We start from the raw sequence: 27,294 nt of genomic DNA on the forward strand, positions 1-27,294 counted from the left end.
ATTACTTTTTCCACACAGCACCGGTTGGTGTTGGATAACTTGTTTCCTACATTAAATGAAAAGATAATTTAAAAATTGTACTTTGTGTTTACTCAGGTTGTCTTTGGCTGAAACAATTAAGTGTGACAAATATTCAAAAATATAAGAGGGTTTGAAGGCTGAAACACCTTGTTGGTAAGAGAGAAGAGAAGGTAAATGGTCAGATTGGTTCAAGCTGCCAGGAAGAATGTAGTAATTCAAATAAATCACTCTTTACAAGTGTGGTGAGCAGAAAAGAATCTTAGCATACACAAAACATTGAATCTTGAGGTGGTTGGACTACAACAGAAGAAGACCATATCGGGATCCACTCCTATCAGCCAAGAACAGGAATCTGAAATGATCATGTGCATAGACTCCCCCAAACTCACCGATGAAGAAAAAAAAAATGATTTAACAAAAGCACCTGGTCTTTTTCCTGAGATTCAGGCAAACAGTAAAAAACATAAACTAGGCAAAATCCAAAGCAGAAGAATACACAACAAAGGCTTGGTAAGTTAGACAAGAGCATTACTTTGCAGTGGTGTGGAGTTTTCTGTGTGCTTATATAGTGTGTTAGTGTGATTGAACCCAGGTCTGTGTAATCATTAATCTGGTGACTGAACGTGACAGTGCGGGTGAGTGCTGGGAATCCTCATCCGTGGCGGTCATGTTTGTAGGCCGCAGAGTTGGAATTCTGCACTGAATCTGATGCTGACATGACAGTAATGAAGATATAAGCTGTACATCATTCTTGTATTGTCATAGTGGGCAGAAAAGGATGGATACAGATTGCAATTTATTTTTTATATTATGTTAGTAAGCACAAACATAACATAATTATAACAAGTGTTTCTAGATAACACCTGTATTTATTTATTTTTTCACTACATGGCATGTGTCATGGTTTGGAGGCAGAGACGGATGCAAGTGCACATAGACCATTTTAATAACAATGAAAACGAAAACAAAATAATCTATGAACACATGGCAAGACACTGTCGTGGAAATTAGACAACACTCGCAGACTCGTCCTCTGAAGGTAAAAAGGTTTATTACAGAGAGATGGTTAATACAGGATAGAATAAAGCAGGATAGAATAATGAGAGCGCTCTGAAGCGCTTGTACTAAACCACTACTATGAAAAAAATATGTATATATACACACACAGTATCTCACAAAAGTGAGTACACCCCTCACATTTTTGTAAATATTTGATTATATCTTTTCATGTGACAACACTGAAGAAATGACACTTTGCTACAATGTAAAGTAGTGAGTGTACAGCTTATATAACATTGCTGTCCCCTCAAAATAACTCAACACACAGCCATTAATGTCTAAACCGCTGGCAACAAAAGTGAGCACATCCCTAAGTGAAAATGTCCAAATTGGGCCCAATTAGCCATTTTCCCTCCCCGGTGTCATGTGACTTGTTAGTGTTACAAGGTCTCAGGTGTGAATTGGGAGCAGGTGTGTTAAATTTGGTGTCATCGCTCTCACACTCCCTCATACTGGTCAATGGAAGTTCAACATGGCACCTCATGGCAAAGAACTCTCTGAGGATCTGAAAAAAAGAATTGTTGCTCTACATAAAGATGGCTAGGCTATAAGAAGATTGCCAAGACCCTGATACTGAGCTGCAGCACGGTGGCCAAGACCATACAGTGGTTTAACAGGACAGGTTCCACTCAGAACAGGCCTTGCCATGGTCGAACAAAGAAGTTGAGTGCATGTGCTCAGCGTCATATCCAGAGGTTGTGTTTGGGAAATAGATGTATGAGTGCTGCCAACATTGCTGCAGAGGTTGAAGGGGTGGGGGGTCACCCTGTCAGTGCTCAGACCATACGCCGCACACTGCATCAAATTGGTCTGCATGGCTGTTGTCCCAGAAGGAAGCCTCTTCTCGAGATGATGCAGAAGAAAGCCCGCAAACAGTTTACTGAAGACAAGTAGACTAAGGACATGGATTACTGGAACCATGTCCTGTGGTCTGATGAGACCAAGATAAACTTATTTGGTTCAGATGGTGTTAAGCGTGTGTGGCGGCAACCAGATGAGGAGTACAAAGACAAGTGTGTCTTGCCTACAGTCAAGCATGGTGGTGGGAGTGTCATGGTCTGGGGCTGCATGAGTGCTGCCAGCACTGGGGAGCTACAGTTCATTGAGGGAACCATGAATGCCAACATGTACTGTGACATACTGAAGCAGAGCATGATCCCCTCCCTTCGGAGACTGGGCCGCAGGGCAGTATTCCAGCATGATAACGACCCCAAACACACCTCCAAGACGACCACTGCCTTGCTGAAGAATCTGAGGGTGAAGGTAACCCTATTGAGCATCTGTGGGGCATCCTCAAACAGAAGGTGTTGGAGCACAAGGTCTCTAACCTTCACCAGCTCCGTGATGTCATCATGGAGGAGTGGAAGAGGACTCCAGTGGCAACCTGTGAAGCTCTGGTGAACTCTGTGCCCAAGAGGGTTAAGGCAGTGTTGGAAAATAATGGTGGCCACAAAAAATATTGACACTTTGGGCCCAATTTGGACATTTTCACTTAGGGGTGTACTCACTTTTGTTGCCAGCGGTTTAGACATTAATGGCTGTGTGTTGAGTTATTTTGAGGGGGCAGCAAATTTACACTGTTATACAAGCTGAACACTCACTACTTTACATTGTAGCAAAGTGTCATTTCTTCATTGTTGTCACATGAAAAGATATAATCAAATATTTACAAAAATGTGAGGGGTGTACTCACTTTTGTGAGATACTGTATATAAGAACATGACACACTTCTGTGTACCGATAAGAAGCAGTTTGAGGCAGTTCAAACAGGCTTTGTTTTAGGCTCTTAGAAGATGTGCAGACAAACCTTGAACAGAAGAACATGTTTGTGTCTCTGTAAGCAGATAAACATTCTGTACTGATCTCAGTGACATGACATGGACTTCTTAGGTGTCATCCTCAGATGAACAGAAAAAGAACAAGAACAAAACTATTACAAAGTAAAAATGAGTAATTTCCCTCACAACACCAAGGCAAAAAACCCCATAAAAAACCATGAAACAAAGACGATGAACCCTATGACAGAAACGATGTCAGAGAAAGACAAACACAAGACAACCAGCGTAGTGCAAACCAAGTGCTCGTTAACAAGAATGAAGTTCAGGTGGTCATGTGACATGATTATGTGGTGCAGTCACTGCTGGGAACTGTAGTCCGGATTTCCCTCCAGGATATCTATGACAGAACTCCCCCTTAAGTACTAAGTCCAGGAGCGGGTCCTGGATCCCCAGACCAGAGGTCCCCAAGTGTTCCAAAGTTCCCTTGAATGTCATCTCTTGCAGGACCATAAAGAGGACACTTCTCTGTTTTCTGGGGTACGGATGTGAGACGGTCTCTTCCGTACCCGCCTGGTTTGGGTGTGGAGCGATAGCCACCGCGCAGCCAGCAGGGGGAACAAAAAGCTCAAGGCGGAGCGACGTCCTCAGCCGAGCAGGATGGTGGAGCGACGTCCAAGGAGCAGGGGAGCATAGCAGAGTTTTCGGCGAAAACAGGATATTGCGCAACATCCTCAGTTGAGCAGGGAGACTGAGCGGCATCCTCAGTCGAGCAGGGAGACTGAGCGGCGTCCTCAGTAGAGCAGGGAGACTGTGCTGCGTCCGAGGAGCAGGGAAACATAGCGAATCTCTCGGCCAAAACAAGATTTTGCACAACATCCTCAGCAGAACAGGGAGATTGAGCGGCGTCCTCAGTCGAGCAGGGAGACTGAGCGGCGTCCTCAGTCGAGCAGGGAGACTGTGCGGCGTCCTCAGTAGAGCAGGGAGACTGAGCGGCGTCCTCGGTAGAGCAGGGAGACTAAGTGATATTCACCGTTGACTCGACCGGTTGAGCAAGACCCACAGAAGGGGAGAGAGGGCAGGAAGAGATCTTACACATGGCTTCTAGTCATGCTTCTGTGATGTGACCCTGATCCAGGACTCCTTCCCCTCCGGTTTCAATTTCATGGCCTCCAGGATTCTCTCTTGTGTAGAAAAAAAATCCCCTGCATCCGTTTTTCGGTCTTGTGTTCTGACACGGTTTGGAGGCAGAGACAGATGCAAGTGCATATGAAGAGTTTAATAACAATGAAAAACACAAAAGAAGCTATGAACACATGGCAAAACACTAAGGCAAAGAAAAACCATGAAACAAAGACCATGAACCCTATGACATTGGCGCAATGGCCGCAAAAGACAAACACAAAACAACCAGTCTAGTGAAACTGTGTCTATAAATACCCGTAAGTGCTCATTAACAAGAATGAAATTCAGGTGCAGGTGGTCATGTGACATGATGGTGTGGTGCAGTGACTGCTGGGAACTATAATTGGAATTACCCTCCAGAATATCCATGAGAGCATGCAGGTGTATGATAATTACTTTAAAGCATGAATTTAAATGTGGTTGGTTATTGCTTTTGGTTATTGGTATATTATTATTATTATTATTATTATTATTATTATTACAGTTGCAGTTGATAAAGGAATCCTGATGTCCACTCCCCCTGTCCTGTGATGAATAGACCATGATTGGGACATTTTCTGAGGAATAAACTAAGCAGTTTTCGGTATTTTGGGGTGTTGTGTGCTGCTGTAAAATCTTGTAGATGTCATATGTTAAAAAATAAGCACCCATTAATTAATTAATTAATTAATTAATTCGTATTTTGTTTATTTTATTGTTTGTTTACATTTACATTTATGGCATTTGGCAGACACCCTTATCCAGAGCGACTTACATTTATCTCATATATACATCTGAGCAGTTGAGGGTTAAGGGCCCAACAGTGGCTGCTTGCTGGTGATATGGTTTGAATGAGCTACCACTGCGCCACTGTTTGTTTTTTACTGTGACTGCGGGAGAGCTAATCATTTGTACAGTGGTGGAAATAAGTATTGGACGCATCAACATTTTATGTGTAATAAAGTGGAATGACACAGGAAAAAAGTATTGAACAGGCTAAGGAAAAGCAGTTCTCCAAGGCAAGGTAAGGTCAGGAACCAGCTGAATTCCGTAAGTAATTATACCTCCTATCTGTGCAAATTAATATCAGCTGGGTTAGTAAATTGATGATCTATAAAAAGGCTTTTCATTACCAAGGTGTCACACAAGAAACATCATGATGAGTAAAAGCAAAGAGCTCTCCCAAGACCTTCAGAACCTTATTGTTGCGAAACAATATGATGGAATCGGATTGAGACGTATTTCAAAACTTCTGGATTCTCCAGTAAGCACCGGAAGAATAGTCAGAAGAGTAGCCCAAGAGCCAAGGACCACTCGGAAAGAGCTCCAGAAACACTTGGAGGCAGCAGGTGCCATCGTCACAGAGAAAACAATAGGCAATGCACTCCACTGGTCACGCTCACCCCGTTACTAAAGAAAGACTCCGTTGCTAAAGAAAAGGCATGTCGAAGCTCGTTTAAAGTTTGCTGCAACACATTTGGACAAGCCTATGAAATACTGGGAGAGTGTAGTCTGGTCAGATGAGAGCAAAATGGAACTTTTTGACTGTCATACTACATACCATGTTTGGAGAAGAAATCGCACTGCACATCACCCTTAAAACACTATACCAACAGTGAAGTTTGGAGGTGGAAGCATCATGGTGTGGGGCTGTTTTTCATCGCATGGTACTGGCAGACTTCATATAATTGAAGGAACGATGAATGGAGCACTTTACCGAGAGATTCTTGAGAAGAATCTGCTGCCATCCACCAGGATGATGAAGATGAGACGTAGATGGACCTTCCAGCAGGACAACGATCCAAAGCATACAGCAAAGGAAACTCTCAGTTGGTTTCAGAAAAAAATCAAGGCGTTAGAATTGCCCAGTCACTGACACCTGAATACTGCGGCTGATTAATTTCTTCATACAGGAATTGTCTTGAAGCTGTCATTACAAACAAAGGCATCTCCACTAAGTATTAAATGAATTTCAGTTAGTGTGTTCAGTACTTATTTCCTGTGTCATTCCACTTTATTACACATAACTTTATTTATGGACTTTAATGTTGTGAGTTCTTGAGTTAATACCAATGTCTGGTGAAAATTTCATGTGAATAGCCTCATAGGAAATATATTTACTGAAAAAAAAGTTGACGCGTTCAATAGTTATTTCTACCACTGTATCCTATGCAGCTTCTGAGTTCAGCCGGAGCCACAGTTTTCTGGCCTCCAACACTGTGATGGACTCCAGATTTCTCTCTTCACTTTCTTTTTTCTCCCACCATGATGAGAGGATTCATGCCATTTTCTGACTGAGCTTTCCTGGAGAACTGCTAGCTAGAATTGCTACTTCCTCTCCTGACGAATAACATCCATTGATTCACCTATTCGGCTGCACCAGTGCTAACGGATTGAAGTGGTGCTCCCCTCTGTTTTCCCTCACAGAATCAGAGCTAACAGTACTTTAACAACTGCAACTTTAGCATTCAAAAATATGTAATGTCATTGCAATACAATAAAAAAATTATGTATATACACCATATACATATACAGTAGCCCTGAAAAGTATTTGGATATGCTGTTCAAAATTCGACAAAAATGTATATGGACACTCAAACGTGGCTTCATTAAAGATCACAGTTAAAGTGGTTTAGTATTCTGCAGGTAGCTTCTGCCTAAAGAATAATCACCATCATCATTATGTTCTTCTTATGCAGATTAAGATGTGTCATCAACATGTTGCTCAGTGCATTTTATCCAGTGTCTTCCAGAAGAGGATGAATTCAGTGGCTTGTTCCCCCTGAAAGTTTTGGTTTTACAGTGTACTGTGAATATTTGGATGAATAAAATGCTTTGTAAAAAAAAAAATTAGCGATGTCCTTAAGTTCAGGCTGATAAAAAGTTCCAGTATGTAGATAAAATATCTCTTTTGAAGAAATGTGAATGCAAGTGACTAAAAAGGATCTAAGATATTGTGAAATTTATTTTGTTGGCTGAAATCAACAGTAAATTAGGCTTTCTTGTAATTTTTTTGTTCTAAACTTTTAAACTACATAGAATTAAATGGTCTAAATGAAGTCAGAGCAGTTAGGATAGACGAATGGAAAGATCACATAACAGAGATTAATTAGAAATGAATGAACTAAACATTCAGAATTGTGATGAATTAACTGGGACACCTTTCTGGAATGTGGATATAACAAAAAAAATGTAATCATGGTATTAAGATATGAGTTATTTGTGAACCAGCCATACAGCTTGCAAATGTGTGTTTTATGTCAATCACCTGTCAATCACCTAGTCAATCACCTGACTTGAATCCAATTGAACAAGATTTCAAGACAATACGTTTAGAAGAATGGGCCAAAATCACATCTGAATACTGCGGCCGTTTAATTTCTTCATACAGAAAGCATCTTGAAGCTATCATTACAGTATTAAATAAATTTCAGTTAGCGTGTTCAATACTTTTTTTCCTGTGTCATTCCTCTTTATTACACATAACTTTATTTATAGACTTTAATGTTTGGATTTCTTGAGTTAATACCAATGTCTGGTGAAAATTTCATGTGAATAGCCTCATAGGAAATATATTTACTGAAAAAAATGTTGACGCGTTCAATAGTTATTTCTCCCACTGTATCCTATGCAGCTTCTGAGTTCAGCCGGAGCCACAGTTTTCTGGCCTCCAACACTGTGATGGACTCCAGATTTCTCTCTTCACTTTCTTTTTTCTCCCACCATGATGAGAGGATTCATGCCATTTTCTGACTGAGCTTTCCTGGAGAACTGCTAGCTAGAATTGCTACTTCCTCTCCTGACGAATAACATCCATTGATTCACCTATTCGGCTGCACCAGTGCTAACGGATTGAAGTGGTGCTCCCCTCTGTTTTCCCTCACAGAATCAGAGCTAACAGTACTTACAGGCCAGAAGGTAACTCCTCCATAGCCTATCAGTGGCTTAGGATACTGTAAGCGTCCTGCTGTTGCTCCCTCTCCTAAAACACAGCCATGAAGCAGAAGAGGTTCAAACATGAGAACTTAATTTTCACATTTATTGTGCAATAGGTCACTTGCATTCAATAAAAAAGCAACCTAGCAGCTTAAACTAAAAATGCAACTTTTGTTCAAGTATATACTGTATATTTTCATGTGAATAGCCTCATCGGAAATATATTTACTGAAAAAATGTTGACGTGTCAAATCAAGGGCGTAGATTTGCATATGGACGGTAGGGACATGTCCCTACCAATATTTTGGGAGGGCAGAATTTTAGAATTTAGAATCTTTTAGTCTTTGTTCTGTTGCTTTGTATAATTTGTATTTAAATGTAATCTTAATGTAAATATAGATGTTATATTTTAATAAACCATTTGGTTGTCAACATTAAACAGTCCTTTTCTTTCCGGGGTGGGTGGGTGTCCCTACCAATATTGAGACCAAACCTACGCCCGTGTGTCAAATACTTATTTCCCCCACTGTAAGTTAGACGAATGAGACTTTCAGTGACCATAGTGATCCGGTTCAGTCGGTTCACTGCAAAGATTCGTTGAAAAAGATTCGGCTCGTCCTCGAACTACACATCACTCACTATCCGCTTTCTGCTCTTTTCTAGGCGACACTTAGGTACGCGAAATACAGCTACTAACGCTTTCGTATATATTTTTTGAATATATACATATATAAACGGGAAATGGACCGGAAAGAGACAGAGGTGGACGAGAAAGGAGTTTCATCCTCTACAAGCGGAGTTGTTGTGCAAGTTAGGGAGAAGAAGGGACCTCTGCGCGCGGCCATCCCCTACATGCCATTTCCTGTAGCTGTCATATGTCTGTTCCTCAACACTTTCGTTCCCGGGTTAGGTAAGTAACTCATATTAAGTTTAATATGTAGTAAGTTTTATTTTCAGATATTCATAGGCAGTCCATGCTTACATATTCCCAAAAGTAGCCTAATACCACTCAGAATGATGCACATAATTGTGTTCTCTGTGACATTTAACACACAACTCTTAACTTTTATTATTATTATTATTATTATTATTATTATTATTATTATTATTAATGAATAGATTCATAACGTGTGTGGGGGGTGGGGGTAGATTGTTATAAAATAGATTGTTCTTTATGTGTAGCTTTAAAGACTATAGTTTTTGGTACTAATTGTTTTGTTTTTTCAGTTCTAATTGCAGTAAGCATAACTTACCTGAAAAGGTAAAATGACATGTATGAGAACCCACAAGAAGTGTCCATGAGTGCTCACCCTTCAGTGATGTAGTTTCACCAGTTCTTTTCCTCTGACAAGTAAATTAATCAGGTTAATTGTGTAATTTATTTGGACTGGTAAGGAGGATTACACACCAGTGTCATTTTCAGATTTATTAAATCATAAATAGCAAATACACAGTGGATATTTAAAAACAAAAAAACAAACAAACAAAAAACCCCTATTGCATGTTTTTGCAATGTACAAATGAAACCAAGATAAATCATCTCAGATATTGTTCCACCTTTAATGTGATATTACAACCAGCAACATTCAAGTGAAAATCAAATAACCTGGTTGAATAAGTATGCACACCCCTTAACTACAACTTTGTTAAAGCAGCACCTTTTGCTTGCAATACAGCAGTCAGTATTTTTGGATAAGAGTCTACCAGTTTAGCACATCTTCATTTGGCAATTTTATTCCACTTTTCCTTGCAAATCTGCTCCAGATCTATCAGATTGCAATGGGATCTCCTGTGCACAGCCCTCTTCAAGTCATTCCTTAGGATTTAGATCTGGGCTCTGACTGGGCCATTCCAAAACACTGATCTTCTTCTCCTGAAGTCGTTCATTTGTTGACTTGGATTTGTGCTTTGGATTTCTCCTCAGTCTCAGCGCAAGAGTAGCAGCCCCATAGAATAGCACGATGCCGCCACCACCATGCTTCACCATTGTTATGGTTTTCTTTAGGTGATAAGCTATCTTGTTTCTGAGCAAAACATATCTTTTAGTATTGCCCAAGAACTTCTACATTGGTCTCATCAGACCATAACACATTTTGCCACATGGTTTGGGGTGATTGAGGTGGGCTTGGATGTTTCTTTTCATGAGAAAGGTCTTCCATCTAGCCACCCAACCCCATAGCCCAGACATGAGGAATATGAGAGATTGTTGTCACGTGCAGGGACTGATCAGTACATGCAAGTTTTTCCTGCATCTTCTTTAAAGTTTCCATAGGTCTCTTGGCAGCCTCCCTGATAAGTTTTCCTCTGGTCCTTTCATCAGTTTTGGAGGGATGTCCTGTTCTTGGTAATGTCACTGTGGTGCCCAATTTGCTCCACTTGTTGTTGATGGCCTTCACGATGTTCCATGGTACCGCTAAGCTCTTTGCAGACCATGACTTTAGCAAGCAGATGAAACCAAGAAATCCTACAGAAACACCTGATATTTTTTTTTCTTCTCTCCACTAAAATGGTTCTATTTTTTATCGCCTATTAATATGCATTAATATGTCCTTACAAAGTGAAGAAAATGGGTTTGTAACCCTGAGGCAACAGCGTGCAATAGAAGGTTAATAGCAAATAGGTCATTTCACTGGAACTCAACAGCAGGGTTAATAAAACTAAGGAAGCAGACCAGCATAGTGGTAGTAACAGCATAGTGGCAGCCTAGTGGTTTAAATTCCATCATTATAGCAATGCTTGGTTGAAAGCCCTATACTAATGTATTTGGTTATTTTAGTAGTTATTCTCAATCTAAACTGCTATAAAACAGATTAGTTTAATGCCTCACTACTTTCTTCCAACCCCTGTTGACATAAATCCATCCCACTGGATTTGTTCATGTGTGTACATGTTATCAGAGCATGGGAAATAACTGCAACCTTGCTGCTGTGTTTTGCTGTAAAAAGAAAAAAGAAAAGACAGTGCATTGAAAAAGTATTCACCCTGTTCCAATGTCTTCTATTTTTCTATATTTGTTGCATTTGTTTGTTTCAGATATTTAAACAAATTTTAATATTAGACATTTTTTGAAGTAATAAGCTTATCCAACACCAGATGGCCATGTGTGAAAAGTGAATTGACTCAGTTGACCCTTAATGACTCAATGCAACAATTAATCCATAGATGTAATGTGTCTTCCAAAAAGTTACATTTTTTTCCATCATTGTTCTGAGAATGTTCTGATAATTTTCTGTGGAATGATGCATCAAACATGGAACTTTTTGGAAAACACACAGCAAAATCACCAGTGTTGATTTAACACCCACAGTGTTGAATTCACACCCTACAGTGTTTATATAAGTCCATTGGACTCAAATAAATGCTCTGGGTGTTAATTCAACACTAGGGATTTTACTGTGCACATTACATCTGCCATTTCACAGTAAGAATACCTTGGTATAAAGGTGGTGGTAGCTTGATGGTGTGGGGATACTTTGCTGCTTCAGGGCCTGGGCAACTTTCTGTAATTGACAAAACCATGAGTTCTGCTCTCTACCAGAAAATCCAGAAGAAGAATGTCTGGTCATCAATCTGTGATCTGAAGCTCAAGCGCAGTTGGGTTATGCAGCAAGACAACAATCTGAGGTACAAGAGCAACTCTACCTTTAATAGGCTAAAAAAACAAACACCAAATAGTAAACCATAAGAGGTACAAATACTTTTTCATGGCAAGGTAAATAGATTACATAGCCAACATGGACAAGCAATCTTACAACCTTTTCACTCGGTGCCTGTGCATCATCACTGATGATTCTTTTATTTGTGAGAGCTAAATCTAGACACCTTACAAACTGTTGCATTTTTTCTCATTGTCCAGTCTGGCGCATGCGGCCATCTGAATGATAAATTAAAGTTTTGACAGCGAGGCCACATGTTTGGACAACGCAAAGGAAAATACTCCGAGCCGAAATGCCAAACAGCTCTTATTCAGTTCCTCAAAGGTCATGCCAAACACTCACCTCAGTCACTCTACTCCAATTACTGCTACTTTGCATTTGTTAGTTGACAAATGTGGCTCAAAATTAATAAGTCCACCTTCTCTATGCAGTATATGATTGATATGATCACTTCAGTTGGTTAAGTGTAGAGGAAATCTGCCTGCATTATCAACACCTACTTTACATCATGGCTTTGTTTTTGAAGACAGATGAGATTGTACTAAGCCCCACAGACCTAATGGCTATGTAATACATAATATCATTTTTCAGTGTTAATAGACGTGTTGATAGAAGTGTTAATAGAGGTGCTAATAGAGGTGTTAATAGAGGTGTCTGTAAAATGAGCTCTTCTTTTGTCTTTGGGATTATACAAATGCCAAATTTCATAAATCCTTTTGCATAACAGTCAGAAGGACCTGAAAGCATCCCAATCTCTGCTTTTTTCATTTTCAGAACTGGACTCTAGGCTAAGTAAAACATACACCACTTTAAATGTAGAACATTTTGAATAAATTGAGGATAAATGAGGAAAAGATCTGAGATCTGTTCTTGCTGTTAATCCAAGTCTCTGTGGATGGTATACAGGGGACCTGTTGTACAAGACCAAGTGCTTTTCCTGTTTCCATGACAGCAGATGTTACCAAAAGGCTTTTGTGCAATAGTCTCTGCCAGTCTTCACTAATATTAAACACAACATTGATGTAATTTGATGAATAGGAGACAATCTTGTAAGAAAGGTTTACATGATGAACTGACATTCTCTTTTTATTGTCCATTCCATTTTCAAAAAATATATCACATGCTATACGTGACTATATACACGGGCTATATGAATGCCACTATAAATTACAAGGAATAGGTGGCTGACAAAAAACAAAAAACATAGAAATAGAAATTTATTCTTGGGATTTACAGAAATGTAGGCACAACCTATATTTTCATAATTTTTCTTACATGCCTATTTTACTTCTTCAAGATGCCTGGAACAACCTACCAGCTTATCTCCTTAAGAAAACACACCACAGTGTAGCTATGCAGCTTTAAATGCATACAGAAATATCATTTGACTATTTTTTAAAAAATGTATCGTTTGCCGCTCAAAAAAATATAATAAATAAAAACTAGTATATATAACATGGTTCTATGCATATAAATGTAATGTATGGGATATTTATTTAATAATAATATAAACTTATTAATCATTATTAGTCAAATTCCATTATCCTTGATTCAATTTGGACTTCTTAAGCCCATTTTACACCAGACTGCAGCATCAGCACATCCAGTATACTGTCATGTTAATCAAACTGGCCTTTACACTGGACACTCGAAGAGCAGCTATTTAAAATGAAAAATAAGCATCATTTTTCATGGCACAGGCATGGTTTCTGGCTACAAACTCTACAAAATACAACATTCATGATATTTTTTGTGTATGCCCATAAACTAAACTTCTGTGTACCAAGTAGGCAGTCACAGCTAACCATTCTACAGGGCTTGTGCTCATGTACACAATGTCTAATGTCATGTACACAATGTCACAATGTCATGTATACAGTGTTAGCAATCATATGTTCACTATGTAGATATTATTACTAATGTTGTTATAACTTGTTATAACTTGGATTCCCTATCAAGGACAATACTTTCTAATTTTCTCCCTCAAAGTGTTCCATATTCTTGCAGTTTTTGCTAGTTATCTGGATAACAGAGCTTGTCTTGCGCTATGGAGTCGGTACTCATTCTACGTACCACATATTGTTTACTGCTGAGTCGCTATTGTTAGCTGGAATTTCCACTAATTTGCAGTTCTTTATTTTGGAGGGGGTATTCCCACCACACAAACATTTGCTTTTCTACACCTGGATTGCCCCATAGTTAACACTGTACCAACTAGGCAGCCACAACTAACTATGCTACACATGCACACAATGTCTGAATCTGGCATTTTTTTTTTGGCATTGACCATCTTAAGTAGGCCATGTCTGACTCATGTCTGATCTCCTGTGTTGACTGTGTAATGATGCCAGTGCCAATACACATGCTCAACTGGCAAATTTGAAGCCTGGCTCAGAGCTGAATCTGGCAAAATCTCCTTGGTCTAAACAGCCTGTTGCTTGTAAATGCTTGAGCCCAATAACAACTGATAAGCACCTCAAGAAGCTAAAAAAGCAGTCACTACATTCATGGCTGTTGCTTGAGTAGGGTTGGATGCATCTCAACCCACAACATTAAAAGCTCTTTTGTACACAGCACCTGTGACTGTGAGGTTCTCCATGGCACAGTGCAAAGACTTACTGGCACAAAGTTCTCCTGAGCCTGGGCTCCTTTGTGTGAGTTCTGGCGAAGAATGTGCCAGAAGTCTATGACATATGCTTATTGTTGATGTTTGTGTTGTTTCACTTATGGTTTCACCATACTGAGTACTACGTCCACATATGCATTGCACAAGCTCTGAATGATTGTGTGTAAGTTCGTCCAATGAACATCTTCTCTGAATAGATTCAATTTCTGTCACAAGGTGCTTGGGTATCCCTGCTTAAACAGGGGAAGTGTACTCCAAATCCATACTCCAACATACTCCAGAACTAGCCCTGTGTAAAAAACTAATTGCCCCCTTAGTTTATCAAACAATTAACCAAATTTAATTGATAATTGGGTTAAATTAGACTAGACATACCCAGGCTTGATTACTGCCAGGCCTGTTGAATCTAAACATCACTTAAATAGAATGTTTCCTGCAATGTGAAGTAGGCTAACATGTCTCCACAAGCAGCACACCATGACGTGATCAAAAGAAATTCAGGAAAAGATGAGAAAGAAAGTTTGTGAAATATTGAAAGGGTTACAAAGCTTTTATAAGGCCCTGAGACTCCAGTGAACCAGAGTGAGAGCCATTATCTCCAAATGGAGAAAACTTGGAATAGTGGTGAATCTTTCAAGAAGTGACCAGTCGACTAATCCAGGAAGTCATAAAAAACTAGATGAACATATAGGAACTACATGCCTTTCTTGCTTCAGATAATGTCAGCACTGGGGAAAAATGTATCCATGTGAGAGTTCCAAAGCAAAAACCATGAAGGTTTGTCTCAAATTTACCAAAAAACACCTTGATGACCCAAAAACCTTGGCAAGGATGAGTTGAAAGTGGAACTTTTTGAAAGACATGTGTCCCATTACAGCTGATGTAAAGCTTAAACAGCTTTCCACAATAAGAACATCATACCATCAGTCAAACATGGTGGAGGTAGTATGATGGGGTGGGGATGCTTTCTTGTTTAGGGCCTAGGCAACTTGCCATAATTAACAAAACCATGAATTCTGCACTCTACCAGAAAACCCTGAAGGAGAACGTCCAGTCACCAGTGATCATGATCTGAAGCACAAGAGCAGGTCCATTCACACTTTAGTGTACTAAAGCAATTTAGTGCAGCCAGTCACACCTACTTGCATGTTTTTGCGAGGTAGGAGGAGACAAGAGAACCTGGAGAATACACATCTGGATTTTGCACATGCAACCTCATTCCTGTCACCAGTTCTGAAGGCTCCTTCTTCTTATTCAGAAGGTCCAGTTGTAAAGGATATATATGTAAATATGTGTTAAATGACAGCTCTTTAGTATACAAAAATATTTTTTTAACATTATAACATATATTCCTTAGGGCTTTAAAAGCTATGAAAACCTAACCTTTCTTCCTAACTCAAACCAGTCAAAAGAAAATGTAAAAAAAAAAAAAAGGAAATCCAGATCTCTCAACATTCATCACCAATTAAAGACCAAGATCATTTTTCATTGTGCGGTCCATAGTAAATTCGTCACAGAATATACAAATAAGAACTAATCATGCACATAATTGACAGGGGCTTTATATATTTTGTGACTGAAATACAGTCTCATCTTATCTTAATTAGTAATCAAAATAATTGAAGTAACTGTCACCCCTGTCCCTGCATCCTCCCAACAATCCTCCACCAATCATATAAGCATTATCCACACGCACAGTTGTCAGCTGTAAATGCACAGTTGAAGCAATGTTTAAGCTGTCAAACTTGCAAAATGAGAAAGTTGCTAATACAGCGCTGTATATAGCATCATATTTTCCCAGGGCACTCTGATAAATGTTTCAGATGAATAAAATGAGAGAGAGAGATTTATACAGTTCCTTTATCCAGTACAATTTTAAAAATATGTATATATCTACTATACCCAGGTGCAAGATACCAAGCATAGGGGAACTGCTATTGTTTTTAATCAAAGCAAAGTGTCTTGATGACTGTCAGACAGTCTCAAGTCTCTCGCACACCAATATGCCCTACAGTTTGTGTCAAAAGAAGTCGATTTTTCTTCAGTATGCAGTACAATAGGGAGTATATTGCACATTGCCGCTTGAGACATACACACTACCTAAGCTGTTGCAGCCCGTCCTCTTTTTATACAGAGCCATCTCTTTATATTTGAAGAAGAAACTCCCTTCCATCTCCAGGGTTGGGGGTTAGAATCCCCCCAACATCCTATGTGCTCCCCGTGCTTCGGGGGCTTCCTCCAGGTACTCCAGTTTCCTACCCCAGTGCAAAGACATGCATTGTAGGCTGATCGTCATTTCCAAATTGTCCGTAGTGTGTGAATGTGTACGATCGATCCTTGCATGTCCCCTGCCTTGTGCCCTGAGCTCCTGGGACAGGCTCCAGGCTTCCTGTGACCCTGTGTAGGATTATCCATCCATCCATTTTCTATACCGCTTATCCTACAGGATTGTGGGGAACCTGGAGCCTATCTCAGGGAGCATAGGGCACAAGTCAAAGTTACCTTCTTCCAATGCCACTGTCAGTATGCTGAATTTTACATGAGGAAGAATTGTCTTATTAAACCTACATTTAATTTTGCAGTACACAGGAAAGACTGCTACCGATCAGTCTTGCCTCCTGTATTTTTTCACCATAAATTTAGGTCAATATCACCACCCCATACAGGTTTTCTGATCCCTCCATCGAGCACCCCCCCACCCCCCCAAATCCTTTTCTGCAGATTTGTCATTGGTAACTGCCTACCCTATTCAGGCTTGCTTTGTATTAAACCAATTTTATCACATGTCCCAATTATTCACTGAAGCCATGAAACCATTGTTTTTTGTTTGTTTGTTTGTTTGTTTGTGTTTTTTTTGTTTGTTTGTTTTGTTTAGGGATTTTAAACCTGAGACTTAAGGGTTTCTACCTACAGAGAGCAGTGGTTTGTATCCCAGTCTTAGTGTGAGTGATCAATGGTGTGTCAGTGTTAAATGATTCTGCACCTAATGTTTGTGATGTCAGCAAACATCATGCTCAAGATGATTGTATAGCAGTTAAAAGATGAGGGAATTTCTGGTAGCTGTGCATTTGGACATTTGTCAGTCCTGTCCTACTCTACTTGAAGAGAGTTAGGAGTGAGGTTTTGAATGTATATGTGATGTCTATGTGTAGTTGCAAACCATTCCACCATGCTGTTTAACATTATTATACACAGTCATCAATTTTCTTAAACACTCATCTTTGGAATGGTATACCATAAGCACCACTCTGATGAGAGGTACAATGCAGTGGTTTGTTCTTTTGTTTTGTTTTTATTAATTCCTCCCAGCAACCTCAATGGTCATTGGTGCTATTTTTAGTCTAATTGCTTACATAACCAAAGTGTTGCAAACACAATAGAATACCATACCCTGCTCCTCCAAAGAGGACAGACTTATTACAAATGTAAAGTATGTTAAACATACAGACCAAGCACCCATTCTATCTTGAACTGAAAACTAAGCTGGATAATTAACTTCCCACACAGATGGCACACTATGAACAAGGCTGCGGGAAAATTACAGTCATCTTCAGCCTAACGTGTGGGGACAATGACCCCTCACCAGCACTATATTTCTCCTCAATCCTGTGCATCATTTCTTCATAAGGGAGTGCAGTATCTGACTCAGAATGCTAGCTGAATAGGGAAGTAACATTAAATGAATCACATCGACTAAGAAAAAGTGTATGTAGAAAACAGAAAGAAGGATGAGTGGGATAGAGTGTCAGAGAGGAAGGGGGATGTAGGAGAAGTGAAATGGCAGAATGGGGGTATTCACGTCACTGTCAGTAATTAGAGTGCCATTAACAGCCTTCCCCATAAGCTCAGTTAGTCACACACAAGTAATGCCCACTCAAGTAAACAGATGAGAAACACAAAACTGAAAACAGATGATGGGATGAGTTGAGAGGGAGAAAAAAAAGATAAGAAAAAGAAAATACAAAAGTATTTGCTCACATACGGAAATAAACTGCCACAATAATCCGGCCACTTTCATCAAGAATATTTCCTCAACACTTTGTGTTCTTTTAAGGAGAGTGAGAAAAAACAGAGATACAGATACATGGTTCAAGAGCAATAGAATCTTTGTTCATAAATGTTTGGCCAAAGTGGAGGTGAAAGAAAAACATTGGTTAGGATGAGATCACAGTTGCTAAAAAGAGATAAGAATTTCTTATTTCCTCTAGCCCTCAGAACATCCCAGCATTTTTCTCTGGTTCACAGGTCATTCAGCTCGTCTGTCTCAAGAGAAGGGATTTTTTTTTGTCAGTGCCTTGGTAAATGTTTGTGATTCATAGCTTTGGTTTTGAGGCGTTTGTTTTTCCTTTTAAACTTGAGAATATTAATCTTATTCCATGCTAAACATTTCCCACTAAGCCCCACTGTTAGCCAAAACAGCATTTCTCTGTGTAGTATATCTATAAAAGGTGAATATTTGAGTTGAAAGAGATTTATGACTGATGTACTGATTCACTGTTGTATTTCTGCTGTTGAGAACTCTCTAGAAGAAGGGTGTCTAATTAAATAGAATATATATATATTTTTTTAACAATTTAAACCAAAAATCAAAAAACCTCTCTACTATGCTTCAGTCAATGCTGCTTGTACAATATTGATTAAGGTTCAAAGTGCTTCATTGTTTATAGCAGGATACAGTATCTCACAAAAGTGAGTACAACCCTCACATTTTTGTAAATATTTGATTATATCTTTTCGTGTGACAACACTGAAGAAATGACACTTTGCTACAATGTAAAGTAGTGAGTGTACAGCTTGTGTAACAGTGTAAATTTGCTGTCCCCTCAAAATAACTCAACACACAGCCATTAATGTCTAAACCGCTGGCAACAAAAGTGAGTACACCCCTAAGTGAAAATGTTCAAACTGGGCCCAATTAGCCATTTTCCCTCCCCGGTGTCATGTGACTTGTTAGTGTTACAAGGTCTCAGGTGTGAATGGGGAGCAGGTGGGTTAAATTTGGTGTCATCGCTCTCACACGCCCTCATACTGGTCACTGGAAGTTCAACATGGCACCTCATGGCAAAGAACTCTCTGAGGATCTGAAAAAAAGAATTGTTGCTCTACATAAAGATGGCCTAGGCTATAAGAAGATTGCCAAGACCCTGACACTGAGCTGCAGCACGGTGGCCAAGTCCATACAGCTGTTTAACAGGACAGGTTCCACTCAGAACAGGCCTCGCCATGGTCGACCAAAGAAGTTGAGTGCATGTGCTCAGCGTCATATCCAGAAGTTGTGTTTGGGAAATAGACGTATGAGTGCTGCCAGCATTGCTGCAGAAGTTAAAGGGGTGGGGGGTCACCCTGTCAGTGTTCAGACCATACGCCGCACACTGCATTAAATTGGTCTCATTGGCTGTCGTCCCAGAAGGAAGCCTCTTCTAAAGGTGATGCACAAGAAAGCCCACAAACAGTTTACTGAAGACAAGCAGACTAAGGACATGGATTACAGGAACCATTTCCTGATGTCTGATGAGACCAAGATAAACTTATTTGGTTCAGATGGTGTCAAGCGTGTGTGGCGGCAACCAGGTGAGGAGTACAAAGACAAGTGTGTCTTGCCTACAGTCAAGCATGGTGGTGGGAGTGTCATGGTCTGGGGCTGCATGAGTGCTGCCAGCACTGGGGAGCTACAGTTCATTGAGGGAACCATGAATGTCAACATGTACTGTGACATACTGAAGCAGAGCATGATCCCCTCCCTTCGGAGACTGGGCCGCAGGGCAGTATTCCAGCATGATAACGACTACTGTCTTGCTAAAGAAGCTGAGGGTGAAGGTGATGGACTGGCTAAGCATGTCTCCAGACCTAAACCCTATTGAGCATCTGTGGGGCATCCTCAAATGGAAGGTGGAGGAGCACAAGGTCTCTAACATCCACCACCTCTGTGATGTCGTCATGGAGGAGTGGAAGAGGACTCCAGTGGCAACCTGTGAAGCTCTGGTGAACTCCATGCCCAAGAGGGTTAAGGCAGTGTTGGAAAATAATGGTGGCCACACAAAATATTGACACTTTGGGACCAATTTGGACATTTTCACTTAGGGGTGTACTCACTTTTGTTGCCAGCGGTTTAGACATTAATGGCTGTGTGTTGAGTTGTTTTGAGGGGACAGCAATGTTATATAAGCTGTACACTCACTACTTTACATTGTAGCAAAGTGTCATTTCTTCAGTGTTGTCACACGAAAAGATATAATCAAATATTTACAAAAATGTGAGGGGTTTACTCACTTTTGTGAGATACTGTATATACAGAAGTACCTTTATTTTGAGACAGACTCTATTCTGCAGGCTCTGGCTGTTATAGGTTTTACACCTCCAGATGAAGTCAATACTGCTCAGAAATATTCACTCACTCACTTTCATTAAGCACTTTATTCTGGTCAGGGTTGCAGTGTATCCAGGACCTATTCCAGGACCACACCTGGGCTGGTCCAACATAGGTCACCATGCACACACACATTCACAGACTCATTCACACATTCTGCCAGTTTATCTTAGCCAATCAGTGGTAATTATTTGCACTATCTAATGGCTTTTCTTTGTTCTCTTTGCATCCAAATGGCTAGGCACATTAATCTCAGCCTTTACTGTGCTATGCGGTGCCAGGACGGATCTGCCGGATAAACACGTGTGCTGCGTGTTTTGGCTCAACATTGCTGCAGCCTTCATCCAGATCATCACTGCTGTGGTCATGGTGGGCTGGATCATGAGCATATTCTGGGGCATGGACATGGTTATCCTTGCAAGTGAGCATCATACATAGCCACACACTATATCTCAAACGGGGAGACTCTGTCTTATGCTAGACCAGATATAAACTCTTTAGTCTTTTGTAAATTGATAGACTCAGAAGCAGAACCGACAGAGCATGGTGAAGAAAAAGGTGTGAAAATGGATGAAGAAAAGTGCCCAACATACCTGACATAGATTTAAACTTTTCTTAATTATTGTGCTCAAGGTTATGATGGTTGGTAAGGATCAAGAAGGGGTGTTCTGCACCTTCGAGCCAGTGTTTCCAGTCTTCCAGAGCTACCTCAATGGCCAGTAGTTTACGGTTCTCCACATTATTGTTATATTCTGTTGGGTTAAGCTTTCCTGTGTAGAAGGCACATGGGTGTAACTTTGATGGGGTTCCCATTGTGTTGTGAGAGGATCAGTCCTGTGCTGCTCTTTGAGGCATCCCCCTCAACTACAAACTGCATGGAAGCATTGGTGAGTCAACCCTTGCATGTTTGGAAGACCGCTCATGTAACTTAAGTCCCTTTTGCTTCCTCTTGCAGTGAGGTGAACCCTAGGAATCATTCTAGTTACCGTACCTCTTGTGGCCAAGAGGTTACTACTACACTCTTTGTCTTGTCCATTTTCACACCCTAGGATAATCTAGGATACCCTAGGATAATCCATTGATAATCTATCCAAGAAAGGCTATGGTAGGTTTGTGGAACATTTCTCAAGCTTTACACTCAGAGCGTTTACATGGACAACAATAATCCATTATTAACCTGATTAAGACAATACTGTGATTAAGAAACTACCATGTAAACAGCAATTTTTAATTACCTTAATCTGATTAAGGTCATACTCGAAGTAAGCACTAATCGAATTAAGACATGTGGAGTACTCCTGTTTTAATCGCATTATCGACATGTATTACAGACATGTAAACACCTTAATCACATTATTAACGTCGTGTGAGAGTTTTCACCGCATTTTGCGACAGGACACGATCACACACGGTAGTACTCAACATTTTATGGCGAACAAGAGAGTACGGCTGCGTCCCAAACCGCATACTTGCCTACTATAGGCCTGTAGTGGGGAAAAATACATGTATCTCGGCTACTATATAGATGGTAAGTACGCGGTTTGGGACGCAGCCCACGGCTTCAAGCAGTTGTCTATTTGCACGTACAGCATGATAAATAATTAACTGCACTCAAAGCGTAAAAAAAATAGAAACACGCAAAACTGTATACGGTACCATAACGAAGATGAACTGTATGTTGATACGTGAAATTCTGGAGGGACGTCGGACGGCATGGCGCGGTGACGTAATGACGTGTGCCGTTAATCTAATTATGTTCTATAACATGTAAAACGGGTACATGAAAGAGTATTCTAAAAGCGACTCATGTAAACACCTTAATCACATTATTATCTTACTCAGAGTAAGGTCAATAATTAGATTACTGCTGTCCATGTAAACGTAGTCATTTAGCCAGTTCTCTACTAGCTTCTGCTCACGTGTTCCTACTCTACTGAAGAAGAATATACAAGAATGTTTTCTATATACACAATAACAGTTCTTAACTTATGAAGGCCTTGGAACACTGAGAGGGTATTGAGACGTCCATAAGGAATGCCCTGGTATTCTTAGTGGCTGGACAATAATATAGGCAGTCTTTCTCTCACCCATAAATACTGGTAAGACAGATTATAAGATCTCATTACACCCTTAGCCTTTAGTTGTTATGAGATGTCACTGCATATCCTGTAGCAATCTAGTTTTTTTTTTTTTTACCTGCTGTGGAATACTTTTTTAGTTGCTCATATGCTAGAGTAAAATGATGTTTTAAGCCACTTCTACACCATACAGCATCTCTGCTATCTTAATGTGCATATTTGTAGTCCTATGAACAGTGACGATAGCTACTTTTTGACTTTAGAGATCAGATAGAGATCACTGTCATAACTGCTTTATGTGAACAGTCAAGAGAACATTTTTCTATTTTTGTTGTTTTAAAAACAGTTATTCTTTCAAACCCACTGTAAATATAGCTTCTGTTTCCCTTCCGTTTTGTAAACATAGTGTTGGACTGCATAATTTTGAAAGTCATTGCTATATTTGTATGTTGTCAAAAAAATTAACAGTTATTTTCCTATTTATTTTCCATGCTACCCTGCCTCAAACAAAAGTCTCTGAAGGTAGGTTCAATGCATGGCCTTTGTTCTACTTCCTTAAACAGAATAGTTGGACAATATTGCTTAAAAAGTTCCATGTAATATCGCACTTGTTCATTTATGCTGCACTTACTTTATGTTGTTAAATGGTTGAGTTGGTGCTTTGATGAAGGTCTGATTACATCTTAGCTTGGCCAGCCACTCAACCTACTTTGCCATACAGACTGTTAGCCATGTCGCTCTTGTTCTGTTTATTTCAGTCTGCTAGGTAATGTGCCTCCCACCTCCATCCATCTGTCAGCTTTTTACCAGGCAATTTGAGCTGACTTTTGTCTGCTGAATGCCAGCTGAGTTATGTCTATGCATTACATATTATAAATAAGATAATGGCAAAGTTTCATAGAGGCATATTATTATTATTATTATTATTATTATTATTATTATTAGCATAACGTTCAGTGTTTCATATCATTACTCATTTTAAATCTCATTTTAAAGAGAGGGTTTTGCAGTCATAGACACAAAAATGGCATTAACTTAAAATAATGAGACATAGCAGTGTGATCCCTCTAGGTGGACTTCTGACGTGTCAAGTACAGCACTCAACCAGGTGACTCTTACATCCTAGTCAGGAATTGCTGCAAATAGCAGGCCATTGCATTCTCTTCTATTGGTAGAGCAACTGCACATATGTTACAATGCTTATAGCATTGCTGCACAGTCTGCTAACGTACATATTAGTCTGCTAGTTTTTTCTTATATCTTTGAATGCTGAAGATGAAAAGATACAGAAAAATGGCTGTGAAACTTGGCAATTTAATCAATAGGGCTGACTGTAACAAAGTGCACTGTAAAAGTATGCAGTGCACAGTTTAGCTAATTCATTGTTTGTGCGCAAAAAATGTGCAAAACCTTTTTATAGTATTCTTCTGACTAGACACGTGAGTGTTAATGTGAAGCATAACTTTTCATTTGACTTTGTTAGACAACATGAGCATCCAAAATTAGCAATATTTAGAAACTTGGGAAGCCAATGTTTGTATCAGGGCCAACAATCATTAGTGGCTTGCCAAGTTCTGCTCGCTTGAAATTGATTGCAGTAGTGGTAGGACAGAGATCAAGGTTGTGTTTGTAACATACTATGGTATACTGATGGTATGCACAAGATCATCTGCTACAATTTGCATAGCACAGATCTAAACTGTCTTTTGTTAATTAAATTTATTAACTAATCCTGAAATCAAGACTGTCACTATTGGACCTTAAACCTATACTGCTCCAGAGAGCTTCTGTATATTGGTGGATGGTTCAGCTTTCATTCTAGCTGAAATATGGAATGAGATCATCAAAAATAATCAAGAAGAATCTCTCAGTATGAGCTGATGTCTCTGGAGCTTTACATAGAATGTAGTATTTGATTCCATATGCCTGAGGGTCTTGTGTAATCTACTCCAGCATCTCCCCTGGTGTACAGTATATACAGTATGGCTTGTGTGTGTATTCATGTGAGAACATCTGCTGAGAATGAGACTGTCTGTTGGTCGTTTTTTTCTCATATGGAAATGCCATTTCTCCTTCTCCTGTCAGGCTACAAGGAGCAGACAGCCGCCCAGCAGCTATGAGCTATCCTCCAAAAGAACACACTTCCCCTCCCCCACACTACTTCTGGCCACATTAGCCAGGAGAATTGAGGTAGCCTCTACACAAAGAAGGGCTAACAGCTAAGCTTGTCAGAATTCAAGGCTGAAAATTTACATTATCCCCTAGTGCTCTGTGATTATTAGCAGAATCATGCTAATGTGCCAACCTTTTTGTGTACATCCTAGTCAGAGCTATCTTCTCTTTAATCTGTCTTCTTTAACCTTACAGTGTATTTTATTAATGAAATGGAGAGATTTACCTAAATATCATGTGAAGTGAAATTATTGAGACAGCAATTCCAGATGGCCCAGTGTTGGCCCAGAATGATGGCAGTGAACCTATCCAATTCAAACAGCTGAATGCTTAAGGAGCCCATATCTCAGGGATGTTGGGCCACCTCTGGCCTATAATTGAAATGCTGCATATATTTGGTTGGTTGAATTTGGACCATTATTGTGGTTGGTCACACATTGGTTACTTTTTTCATTAATGCAAGCTCTGATCTTAGATAATGTTTGATAGTGAACTGCCCCCTGTACAACATAAAGAGCACTCAATCCATTTGATAAAATGGTGCATTTAGGTTGTGATTTATTTCAACGACAGGGCAAGAGAGAAAAGGGCAAACTATTATGATATTTAAGGGTGACATTGAAAAAGGATCAGCTTAATTTCCTGAGATTTACAGAGAAAGTATGTGATTTTAAGGGCTGTTGTTGAAGTACCCCCAACTTTTCCAATATCACTTGTTATTAAATAGGTGTGTCAGTAGATACTTTGTGTGATGTAGTTTTTAAAACATATTTGACTGCATTTTGTGTACAGAATCATTTCAACAAATGCAACAAGGAACAAAACTTTGTCATATCGAGACAAGACAACCAATCCTTCAACAGAATTTAAATGAAATATATAGAATAAAAATAAAATATAAATTGTGACATTTCTGTATTTTTTTTTTTAAATATGGCAGTGTTGTATTGTGTTGTATTTAATAAATCTTTCCTAAATCCAGTTGCTGTGTGGTTTTGTTTCTGTTTTAAGATTACAGTGATAACTGTAGTTGTGCGAGAATTAAAGCAGTATTTAAACAAAACTGGGCGTAAATAGATTTGTGGATCTGTCAAGTGTTTTTGGCTTCATTTAACAGGAAATGGTCCATTTAGACTTTTCTTAAAAAGCTTTTCAAATGCTGTATGTAGGGGTGTAACCAAATACAAATACATTATTCTGATTGTGCAGATAATGCGTCCTAAAGTAATATGAATACAGATCCAAACAATAGGTGAAGTATTCGTTTTTCTGAAATGCACACAGGTTTTAGCAAAATTCCCACCCCAATTGCAACTCAAAAACCACACAGACATATTTGAAAATAGCTCAAAATATTCAGGCGTAGGAAAAGTAGATGTATTTTTCTTCTTTTTTCAGTTGTTTCAGGGGAACAAGTTAACAGTGGCGCACATTTCTGATACTTTGCTTCATTGAGGTTACAACTTGTAATTCCCAAATTCCAAGAAAAAGCCCAAGACAACGACCGTCAACTTGAAATTCCTACTCGTCAACTTGTTGTAGTCTTCTCAGTTATGAGTTCCTTAACTTTCCAGAAATTTATGGTCATGGCTATTTTTATCATTTGTTAATGAAAATGTCTTCTACTTCCAGCATGTATTTTTGTGTGTGCATGTGTGTTTCCAGGGCACAATGGTAGGGTTAACAGACACTTCTGATTTAAATCTGAAAAAAAACTAATCTTTTGAGCACTAAATGGATACAGATACAATACAGATAATGTATTTGTGTTACAATCATGTTACACCCTTAGTTCTAAGGCTACTGACCTAAGGACATTTTCATTGTTTCAAATCAGGCAATTTTTAAAAACTTTTAATTTAAGTCACATATTAAGTGTCAACACGTTTTGCTTTGTCATTAATTCAGAGGTATATTAGGAATTTGTATAAGATAGAAGTGGTTTTCCAATACTTTGCTAGGGTATATAAAGTTTTTTATTGTCTAGTAAATGTTCTTGCCACTTTACTCTGGGAATTACTTTCACTTTCACTGGTTTAACACAGAGCATTTGGTCAAGGAAATGTTCCCTCCAAATAAGGAAGTTTCCTGATTTACAGGCTCACAGGCCCATTTACAGCATTTTAGTAGTTTTGTCTGTCCTCTGTTATGATAACCTGAAACCGAAAACTTCATATTCTGTGTTTTAAAGATTAATTGGAATGTAACCTATATTTCTAAATGGAGGCACGATGGTGAAGCAGGTATCTTTGCTGTATCCACAGCTCCAGGGTCCAAAGTTCGATCCTCAGCTTGGGCTTACTCTATGTGCAGAGTTTTGCATGTTCTCCCTGTTTCCACTGGGTTCTCCAGTTTTCTGCCAAAACCATGCCACTATTCCTGGGATCAGCTCCAAGTCTGCCACAACCCTGACCCACTAGGATAAAGTGGTTACTGAAAA

At 39.4% G+C, this 27,294-nt stretch overlaps 1 protein-coding gene and 1 long non-coding RNA gene across 5 annotated transcripts; one reads left to right on the forward strand and one right to left on the reverse strand.

The window, feature by feature from the left end:
- Nucleotides 1–4,858: 4,858 nt before the first annotated feature.
- On the reverse strand, nt 4,859–8,520 carry LOC128621926 (uncharacterized). Its single transcript, XR_008388335.1, has 3 exons — nt 8,185–8,520; nt 7,600–8,001; nt 4,859–6,801 (listed from the first exon to the last, which is right to left on the reverse strand). It is a non-coding gene; the product is annotated as an uncharacterized LOC128621926 (long non-coding RNA).
- A 15-nt stretch (nt 8,521–8,535) lies between these two features.
- stum (stum, mechanosensory transduction mediator homolog) lies at nt 8,536–25,835 on the forward strand. Of its 4 annotated transcripts, XM_053647929.1 has the most exons (4): nt 8,548–8,865; nt 20,846–21,025; nt 23,196–23,204; nt 24,768–25,835. In XM_053647929.1, the coding sequence occupies exons 1-4, from the start codon at nt 8,697–8,699 to the stop codon at nt 24,800–24,802; spliced, it is 393 nt and encodes a 130-aa protein (XP_053503904.1). In that variant the 5' UTR covers nt 8,548–8,696; the 3' UTR covers nt 24,803–25,835. The 4 variants fall into 4 exon arrangements, 3 of the variants coding, with proteins under 3 accessions (XP_053503903.1, XP_053503904.1, XP_053503906.1); XM_053647928.1 differs by lacking the exon at nt 24,768–25,835 and having other exon boundaries at nt 8,536–8,865; nt 23,196–23,579; XM_053647931.1 differs by lacking the exon at nt 24,768–25,835 and having other exon boundaries at nt 8,550–8,865; nt 22,599–23,284.
- Nucleotides 25,836–27,294: the final 1,459 nt, after the last annotated feature.

The sequence above is a fragment of the Ictalurus furcatus genome, chromosome 2 (assembly GCF_023375685.1).
Source record: "Ictalurus furcatus strain D&B chromosome 2, Billie_1.0, whole genome shotgun sequence".
Taxonomy (NCBI): Eukaryota; Metazoa; Chordata; class Actinopteri; order Siluriformes; family Ictaluridae; genus Ictalurus; species Ictalurus furcatus.

Bases quoted from the DNA above. Each gene is read 5' to 3' on its own strand.
- stum (XM_053647928.1), top strand. From the start codon at position 8,697: ATGGACCGGAAAGAGACAGAGGTGGACGAGAAAGGAGTTTCATCCTCT. The intron at 8,866-20,845 runs GTAAGTAACTCA...CCAAATGGCTAG, and splicing joins CACTTTCGTTCCCGGGTTAG to GCACATTAATCTCAGCCTTT. The intron at 21,026-23,195 runs GTGAGCATCATA...CTCAAACAAAAG, and splicing joins GGACATGGTTATCCTTGCAA to TCTCTGAAGGTAGGTTCAAT.